The sequence below is a fragment of the Pempheris klunzingeri genome, chromosome 6 (assembly GCF_042242105.1).
Source record: "Pempheris klunzingeri isolate RE-2024b chromosome 6, fPemKlu1.hap1, whole genome shotgun sequence".
Taxonomy (NCBI): Eukaryota; Metazoa; Chordata; class Actinopteri; order Acropomatiformes; family Pempheridae; genus Pempheris; species Pempheris klunzingeri.
The window spans coordinates 24,041,889-24,051,958 of NC_092017.1; the positions used below are offsets into that span (position 1 = coordinate 24,041,889).

The 10,070-nt window shown below is 43.9% G+C and overlaps 1 protein-coding gene and 1 pseudogene across 1 annotated transcript; both read left to right on the forward strand.

Moving 5' to 3' along the window:
• Positions 1-1,241: 1,241 nt before the first annotated feature.
• LOC139202994 (trace amine-associated receptor 13c-like) lies at positions 1,242-4,632 on the forward strand (annotated as a pseudogene).
• A 2,679-nt stretch (positions 4,633-7,311) lies between these two features.
• On the forward strand, positions 7,312-8,789 carry LOC139202707 (trace amine-associated receptor 13c-like). The gene is made up of 2 exons (XM_070832265.1): positions 7,312-7,481; positions 7,985-8,789. Exons 1-2 carry the CDS (start codon positions 7,312-7,314, stop codon positions 8,787-8,789), a joined length of 975 nt encoding a protein of 324 aa, XP_070688366.1.
• The last annotated feature ends 1,281 nt before the right edge of the window (positions 8,790-10,070 follow it).

Consider the following 10,070-nt stretch of genomic DNA (forward strand, 5'->3'; position numbering starts at 1 on the left):
GGCGGAGGACAATAATGGAAGTGGGTAGCAGTTCTTCACAGTTATGGCATTGAGGGGACTATAGTCTATACATGGTCTTAGGGTACCTTCCTTTTTCCCCACAAAAAAGAATCCTCCTCCAGCGGGTGATGAGGATGGTCGGATAATCCCAGCCTGCAAGGACGAAGCAATGTACTCATCCATGGCCATTCTTTCAGGTCCAGAGATGGAGTACAGCCGCCCCTTGGGGATGGGTGCGCCGGGAAGCAGTTCAATGGCACAATCATAAGGTCTGTGGGGAGGCAGAGATGTGGCCCACTTCTTGCTAAATACCTCCCTAAGATCCCTATAGCACTTGGGAACTTTGGCAAGGTCGGGGTATTCAGCGGGGTCCATTACTGAATCTGATTTGGAGTTCCTAACCATGGAGATAAAATCAGATTGGCACCGCCTGCATTCCTCCCCTCAGCCTTGAATCCATCCTGATTTCCAGTCTACGTGGGGGTTGTGTTTCTGGAGCCATGGGTATCCCAGAACTAAGGGGTGCTGTGCTGAGTCAAATAAGTGGAAGTGCATTAGTTCGGTATGGTGCCCACCCGCCCATCCAGAGCACTCGCACTGACGGGCTGGGCAAGGGGAATAGTCTTTATCTGGAGTTCCCTGACCAGAGACCAGTCCATAAGACTCTCATCAGCCACTGAGTCAATGAGCGTCTCCTGGTCTCTGGACCCTTTACTGACTTCAAGACTTACCTTGGACAGCGTGCGAGGAGGATAGTCATTGTTCGAAAAATGGCTCACCAGTTCCCTCCTCACGCCTGGTGAGCCCTGTCTTTTAACGGGCACGGCGTCAAAAGGTGGCCCTGCTGCCCGCAGTAAAAGCAGGCCCCCTCTGAGCGTCGTCGCCGTCTCTCTTCCGGGCTGAGCTTGGTCCGTCCCAGTTGCATAGGCTCCTCTCCGCCTGCCGGTGGTGCCTTCCTTCCAGATGGCTGGGGTGATATCAGTGCCGCTCTCTGGGACTCCAATGGCTTAAAAGAGAGCCCCGGGTAGCCAACAGGTTGGCTGGAAGCCCGGCGTCGCTCTCCCACCCGGGCCCTTAAACGGTTGTCCACCCGGGTAGCCATGTCTATGAGGACCTCCAGTTCTGTGGGAAGCTCGAACGGAGGCAGCTGGTCCTTAATTGGCTCCGTGAGTCCATTAAAGAAGGCGTCAACCAGCGCCGGTGCATTCCAGCCGCAGTCGGCAGCTAGTGTGCGGAAACCAATGGAATAGTCCACCACAGAACCCATCCCCTGCTTGCGCTGAAGAAGGGCTCTTGAAGCCTCCCTCGCTGGAGAGGTGTGGTTGAAAATACGACTCAATGTGCCCTGAAACAGTTTTATGTCCTGGCAGATAGGAGCCTGCTGGGCCCACTCCGCTGTGGCCCATGCCAGCCAGGTGTGAGATCATAAACGCCACCTTGGCCTGGTCGGTGGTATACAAGGTAGAGTTCAGTTTAAAATGCAAATCGCACTGCACAATGAATGTTCTGCAGTCACCTGAGTTCCCTGAAAACCTTTCAGGTGAGGCGAGGCGTGGAGCTGACAGGAAAGGTGACGGGGTCGGTGGGGCGTCGGCTGGTGGAACCGTGGTTGATGGCGCCGCTGGGGAAAGAGGTGCAGCCTCCAGCTGTGTGAGAACGTGGTGGAGTTGATCCGTCAGGTGTTGCACCTGCGCCGTCACCGACACTTGGAAGTCCCCCTGGCGGTCGGCCAGATCCTTCACCCCGCGGTGGATGGTTCCAAACTGCTCCTCATGCTGGAAAAGCTTGGAGCCCTCAGTTGACAGAGCTGTCTTAAAAGAGCTCACATCGGCTTGGTCCATGTCTGGCCAGATTGTACTATTAAGCACTGGGGCTCAGAAACAGGAGGGACCCAAATACATGACGCAAGGCACTCTTAAACAGATCATAACTCTTTAATACACACAAAAGACAAGATACTTACAAAACTTTTAGCGTGGGATACAATGGCTAGGCTTGATTACTAGAAAGACCGTGACGTTCGACAAAACAAGACAATCTGGCACAGGACAAAGGGAGATGCAGACTATTTACACACAGGGTAATGGGGAACAGGTGGAAACAATCAGGGCGGGTCAGATGATCACAAAGACAGGAAACACACAAGGTCACACAAGTCAAGAGCCTGAAACGAGAGGAGAGTTTTAGTTTTCAAAATGAAACAGGAAGTCTAGACACGAGTGAACTTAGACAAATTAACAAACACAACGAGACATAACGTATATATAGATTTATATATATATGTATATAAATATATATATACACACACACATAAAGATAGAATAAATAAATACATAAATCAAAGTCTGAAACCTGTGTAGAATATGGGTGTATATACAAGTATGCCGAAGTATTGCAGGTTGTGAATAGACTGTCTATAAAGTCTGTTGTTTCAGGTTAAGCAGGTGGACGGCCTGAGGGAAGAAGCTCCTCCTCATCTTCTCTGTGTTAGCCTTCAGGCAGCGGTAACGCCGACCTGACGGCAGCAGAGAAAACAGTCTGTGGCTGGGGTTGGTGGGCTCCCTCGCAATCTTCCTGGCCTTTGACCTGCAGCGCTGCTGCAGGTTGGGGAGGGTGGTTCCGATGGTGCGCTCAGCCGAGCGGACCACCCTCCTCAGGGCCAAGAAGTCCTGCTTGGTGCTGCTGCCCATCCAGGTGGTGATGCTCCCACCCAGAACACACTCAATGGTGCAGGTGTAAAAGTTCCATTCTCACATAGTTTCCCCTCCTGGTGTCCAGGTGGGCCAGGGCTGTGTCAAGCAGGTGATTTATGGCGTCATCTGTGGATCTGTTGGGCCGGTATGCGAATTGACCAATTAAGTACATTTTCAGGAAAAACTGCCAAACATTTGATAGATCTTACTTGGCCAATTAATCTATAATGAAAATGATCATCAGTTGCAGGACAGAAATGAAGTTTAGGAGTGAATGATGAAATGGCAGAGTTGATGATTAGGAGCTCTGGGGAAAAAACAAGGTGATGGGAGGATGTTTGGGGAGGAACAAGAGGCGGAGAAGGAGGGAGGGTGACAGAAGAGATGATGGAAATGAAGAAGATATAGAATAAATATCTGATCTCATGAGTAAATTAATCTGAGGGCTGCAGCAGCAGACCTCAGCAGCTCCTTGTTCAGACCCACAATCACTATCTCTGGTGATGGGGGAGACACTGGAAGCAGATGATCTCTGTATCCTTCCCCTTAACACCTCCTGCAGGTCAATGTCTGGTACTCCCAAGGCCGTGCTCATCAGCACACTGCTCTACTGTATCACTCTGCTCACTGTGCTGCTCAACTTGTTGGTCATCATCTCCATCTCGCATTTCAGGCACAGACACATTTCTTGAAATATGACAGCTAATACTGTGCACATGTTAAGGTTATAGATGGAGGTTTTGTTTGTTTCATGCTAAACAATGTCCATGTTTTTATCCTGCTTTAACTATGTTTGCTTGTTTTAAAAAACTTGCTTTACGAAATGGACCAGAGATCTCAGTAATTCAACTTTATGCTAAAAAGATTGATTTAAGCTCTTAGTCCACCCTCTACACAATGTTTTTGATTGTGCTTTCTGTGTTTTAAAAACCTAAGATTGAGCAATAATTAGTTGAGATATTGTGTAGCTGATTGATATTATAGAGCTTTTTTTAATCATGTAGGCGATGTAGAGTGTGGTTTTCATGTTGCTGTGTCTGTAAAAGTAAATATTAGTTCACTTTCCATGCTCTATTTGTTGTCTGACAACAACTGATGTGAGGCACTAATCATAATCTCCCCCTCCAGGCAGCTCCACACCCCCACCAATCTCATCCTCCTCTCCCTGGCTGTGTCTGACCTGCTGGTGGGCCTCGTAGCGATGCCAGTCACAATCATCGTCCTGCAGTCTTGTGGGTTTCTGAATACAATCACATGTGCTATTTCATACCTGGTGAGCTTCATCCTCACCTCTGCCTCTGTTGGGAACATGGTGCTCATATCGGTGGACCGCTATGTGGCTATTTGTGACCCTTTGCGCTATTCTTCCATGATAACACCAAGCAGAGTTAGAATCTGTCTGTGTCTGTGTTGGCTCTGTTCTGTTATCTACAGCCTTATAATATTGAAAGATCACTTGTCACAAATAGATTTCTCTAATTCCTGCCATCAACAATGTGTAATTATCGTAAGCTACATTTCAGGTGCAGTAGACGTGCTTCTCACCTTTTTCGGCCCTGTTACTGTTATCATTGTTCTCTATATGAGAGTGTTTGTGGTGGCTGTGTCACAGGCTCGTGCCATGCGGTCTCAAATTTCATCTGTTAAATCAAATGCTGTGACTGTTAAGAAATCTGAGATGAGGGCTGCTAGAACTCTTGGTATAACCCTTGTAGTGTTTTTACTTTGTCTCTTTCCATTCTACGGTCCTTCTATAGTAGGACAGGATACCTTAATTGAAGGTGTATCACCTCAGGTTTGGCTCTTCTATTGTAACTCCACTTTTAATCCCGTGATCTATGCCTTTTTCTATCCGTGGTTTAGGAAATCAATTAAACTTGTTGTCAGCTTTAAGATTCTGCAGCGAGGTTCCTGTGAGGCCATAATAATGCAGAGATAAGCATTATACTGTCTATAACCTGACTTATTTTATAAAGGTAAAATCTGTCTAAATGATGGTGAAGTAAATTCATTTGGTTTTGTCAACCCTAACCCTTTGCATAGTTTGATTGAATGCCAAGATTAAATAATTGAGAACTATGTTAACAATATAAGTTATTGATGTGTTCAATAGATTCCTTTGTATTCTTACTTGTTAAAAATGTGCACACAAAAGGCCTTTGAGATGATGACACAGTCCTGTTTCAATGTGTAATTAAAGGATGGATCTTCCAGAAAAACTGTGATGCTGTGTTGTGTTCAGACTGTCAATGAACCCAGACGGAAGACTTAATGAGTATCAACCCTTATCTACAGACCAGACAACTATGTAAACATTTACAGTTGATGGAGGTGACATTGAGAGAAAACATAAAACTAATTTGTGCTCTCAATTGAATAATTCATGTGTAGTTTTTTGCCCTCTACAATACCTCCCAGACTCTGTATCAAAGTACCTTCAAATGTTAAAGCATTTTGAAACAATACAACGTGCTAAGTTAATGCCAAGTACAAAAAGGATCCAAATACCTGACGGGTTGTCTCCTAAGAATAATAGAAAAGAAGAATTTATGTTTGTGTTGTTCTAATAATTCTTGTAGGACTTTCGTTTGATTTATTGTAATTTAATTAGCTGGGGTATAAAATAACCTCGACTAGTAAAATGAAGTTTGTCCAGACTGCGGAGAAACTAAAACCTGTCATTGACTTGATGTCTGTAATTAGTAATGGGGCTTTTTTGTGTATATTCAAGAACATTTTTCCTTTTGTGAATGATATTGAAGGATGCTTGAAATGCGTGTGGTAGGCTGACCTTTAATTACCTAAACCAGTTCCTGTTCTGACACAGTTTTATTGTTACCCAAGCAGGGGCTGCTGTACATCAGAGCTGTGAAGGCCTTTAAGAAAGGGAAATCTGTAGCATACATCTGACTGGTCTCTAGAGGTCTGTTAAAAAAATCCAACCCCATGCAATTAAAAAGCTGACATTTTACATGCTTTTACTGAATCTCCTGCTCGTCTGCTTCTTGTTTTGTTTGCATTCTCCAAATCATAAAATTAGAATTTACTTTGATTTATTTTAATTTACCCTATGTATATGTACCCACAATGACCCCTTTTTACTCACAATTGTTAAATTAGTTGTTTAAAGGTCCCATATTTTGCAAATTGCACCTTTTAATGTCTTGTCAACATAAATATGTGCCCCCAGTGAGAACTAGAACCCCCCAAACTTTGACAAAAGACCATCTTCTGTCTTTTTCTCCACCTCCATCTTTCAGGAAATGTGTCTGAAAACATGCCGTTTAGATTTGACTCTCCTTATGATGTCATAAGGTGATCTGTTGACCTTATGACCTCCTCCAGACCTGATTGTCCTCGCCCACTGAAAACCTCCTGACTCCACCTCGCTGTCCGCCATTGTTTCTTTCTTCACTACAGCAGCTCTCAGTGACACGAAGATGTCAAAGGTGAGAGCGAAGCAGCACATTGTTCTGTTCCTCTAAAACGGAGTGTTAAGACAGACGCTGAACTCAGCTGCAGCTGCCATGTCTGCTATGAGAAAAATAATAACCACGTAAACCTGTTGTCGTAGGAATACAAATACAAGTATGAACTTGAAAATTAACTGAATATCGGACCTTTAATAGATTTTTAGAAAGACAGAAAACAGTGCAGCTATTTTGATGATCAATTAAGTGAATTTTCAGGAAAAACTGCCAAACATTTGATAGATCTTACTTGGCCAATAATCACAATGGTTTTGATTGTGCTTTCTGTGTTTTAAAAACCTAAGATTGAGCCAGAGATCTCAGTATTTTCACTTCATTCATTATCATACCACCAAACTGCTGCAGTAAGTAGTTGAGATATTGTGGATCTGATTGATAGAGTTCTTTCAATCATGTTGGCGATGTAGAGTGTGGTTTTCATGTCATGCTGTGTCTGCAAAAGTAAATATTAGTTTATTTTCCATGCTCTATCTGTTGTCTCACAACAACTGATGTGAGGCACTAATCATAATCTCCCCCTCCAGGCAGCTCCACACCCCCACCAATCTCATCCTCCTCTCCCTGGCTATGTCTGACCTGCTGGTGGGCCTCATTGTGATGCCAGTCACATTCATTGCCCTGCAGTCCTGTGGGTTTGTGGGTACAATCACATGTGCTTTTTCATACCTGGTGAGCTTCATCCTCACCTCTGCCTCTGTTGGGAACATGGTGCTCATATCGGTGGACCGCTATGTGGCTATTTGTGACCCTTTGACAGAAAACAGTGCAGCTATTTTGATGATCAATTAAGTGAATTTTCAGGAAAAACTGCCAAACATTTGATAGATCTTACTTGGCCAATTAATCTATAATGAAAATGATCATCAGTTGCAGGACAGAAAGGAAATTTAGGAGTGAATGATGAAATGGCAGAGTTGATGATTAGGAGCTCTGGGGAAAAAAACATGGTGATGGGAGGATGTTTGGGGAGGAACAAGAGGCGGAGAAGGATGGAGGATGACAGAAGAGATGATGGAAATGAAGAAGATATAGAATAAATATCTGATCTCATGAGTAAATTAATCTGAGGGCTGCAGCAGCAGACCTCAGCAGCTCCTTGTTCAGACCCACAATCACTATCTCTGGTGATGGGGGAGACACTGGAAGCAGATGATCTCTGTATCCTTCCCCTTAACACCTCCTGCAGGTCAATGTCTGGTACTCCCAAGGCCGTGCTCATCAGCACACTGCTCTACTGTATCACTCTGCTCACTGTGCTGCTCAACTTGTTGGTTGTCATCTCCATCTCGCATTTCAGGCACAGACACATTTCTTGAAATATGACAGCTAATACTGTGCACATGTTAAGGTTATAGATGGAGATTTTGCTTGTTTCATGCTAAACAATGTCAATGTTTTTATCCTGCTTTAACTATGTTTGCTTGTTTTAAAAAAGTTGCTTTACGAAATGGACCAGAGATCTCAGTACTTCAACTTTATGCTAAAAAGATCGATTTAAGCTCTTAGTCCACCCTCTACACAATGTTTTTGATTGTGCTTCCTGTGTTTTAAAAACCTAAGATTGAGCCAGAGATCTCAGTATTTTCACTTCATTCATTATCATACCACCAAACTGCTGCAGTAAGTAGTTGAGATATTGTGGATCTGATTGATAGAGTTCTTTCAATCATGTAGGATATGTAGAGTGTGGTTTTCATGTCATGCTGTGTCTGTAAAAGTAAATATTAGTTCACTTTCCATGCTCTATCTGTTGTCTCACAACAACTGATGTGAGGCACTAATCATAATCTCCCCCTCCAGGCAGCTCCACACCCCCACCAATCTCATCCTCCTCTCCCTGGCTGTGTCTGACCTGCTGGTGGGCCTCGTAGTGATGCCAGTCACAATCATCATCCTGCAGTCCTGTGGATTTCAGGGTACAATCACATGTGCTTTTTCATACCTGGTGAGCTTCATCCTCACCTCTGCCTCTGTTGGGAACATGGTGCTCATATCGGTGGACCGCTATGTGGCTATTTGGGACCCTTTGCGCTATTCTTCCATGATAACACCAAGCAGAGTTAGAATCTGTCTGTGTCTGTGTTGGCTCTGTTCTGTTATCTACAACCTTATAATACTGAAAGATCACTTATTAAAAATAGATTTGTCTAATTCCTGCCATCAACAATGTGTAGTTATCATAAACTACATTTCAGGGGCAGTAGACTTGCTTCTCACCTTTTTCGGCCCTGTTACTGTTATCATTGTTCTCTATATGAGAGTGTTTGTGGTGGCTGTGTCACAGGCTCGTGCCATGCGGTCTCAAATTTCATCTGTTAAATCAAATACTGTGACTGTTAAGAAATCTGAGATGAGGGCTGCTAGAATTCTTGGTATAACCCTTGTAGTGTTTTTACTTTGTCTCTTTCCATACTTTGGTCCTTCTATAGTAGGACAGGATACCTTAATTGAAGGTGTATCACCTCAGCTTTGGCTCTTCTATTGTAACTCCACTTTTAATCCTGTGATCTACGCCTTTTTCTATCCGTGGTTTAGAAAATCGATTAAACTTGTTGTCAGCTTGAAGATACTGCAGCCAGGATCCTGTGAGGCCATAATAATGTAGAGATAGGCATTATACTGTCTATAACCTGACTTATTTTATAAAGGTAAAATCTGTCTAATTGATGGTGAAGTAAATTCAATTGGTTTTGTCAACCGTGCGCTCCGTCAGTACACAATAGATTTTAATGAAGACAGTGAAAGCACAATATAATCACATGTTATATGGGCTTTGGTAGAACAGCAAAAAGAAACATCCAGGATGTACAGTGGGGCAAAAAAGTATTTAGTCAGCCACCAATTGTGCAAGTTCTCCCACTTAAAAAGATGAGAGAGGCCTGTAATTTTCATCATAGGTACACTTCAACTATGAGAGACAGAATGGGGGGAAAGAATCCAGGAAATCACATTGTAGGATTTTTAATGAATTAATTGGTAAATTCCTCGGTAAAATAAGTATTTGGTCACCTACAAACAAGCAAGATTTCTGGCTCTCACAGACCTGTAACTTCTTCTTTAAGAGGCTCCTCTGTCCTCCACTCGTTACCTGTATTAATGGCACTTGTTTGAACTCGTTATCAGTATAAAAGACACCTGTCCACAACCTCAAACAGTCACACTCCAAACTCCACTATGGCCAAGACCAAAGAGCTGTCAAAAGACACCAGAAACAAAATTGTAGACCTGCACCAGGCTGGGAAGACTGAATCTGCAATAGGTAAGCAGCTTGGTGTGAAGAAATCAACTGTGGGAGCAATTATTAGAAAATGGAAGGTATACAAGATCACTGATAATCTCCCTTGATCTGGGGCTCCACGCATGATCTCACCCCGTGGGGTCAAAATGATCATAAGAACGGTGAGCAAAAATCCCAGAACCACACGGGGGGACCTAGTGAATGACCTGCAGAGAGCTGGGACCAAAGTAACAAAGGCTACCATCAGTAACACACTACGCCGCCAGGGACTCAAATCCTGCAGTGCCAGAGGTGTCCCCCTGCTTAAGCCAGTACATGTCCAGGCCCATCTGAAGTTTGCTAGAGAGCATTTGGATGATCCAGAAGAGGATTGGGAGAATGTCATATGGTCAGATGAAACCAAAATAGAACTTTTAGGTAGAAACTCAACTTGTCGTGATTGGAGGAGAAAGAATGCTGAGTTGCATCCAAAGAACACCATACCTACTGTGAAGCATGGGGGTGGAAACATCATGCTTTGGGGCTGTTTTTCTGCAAAGGGACCAGGACGACTGATCCGTGTAAAGGAAAGAATGAATGGGGCCATGTATCGTGAGATTTTGAGTGAAAACCTCCTTCCATCAGCAAGGGCATTGAAGATGAAACGTG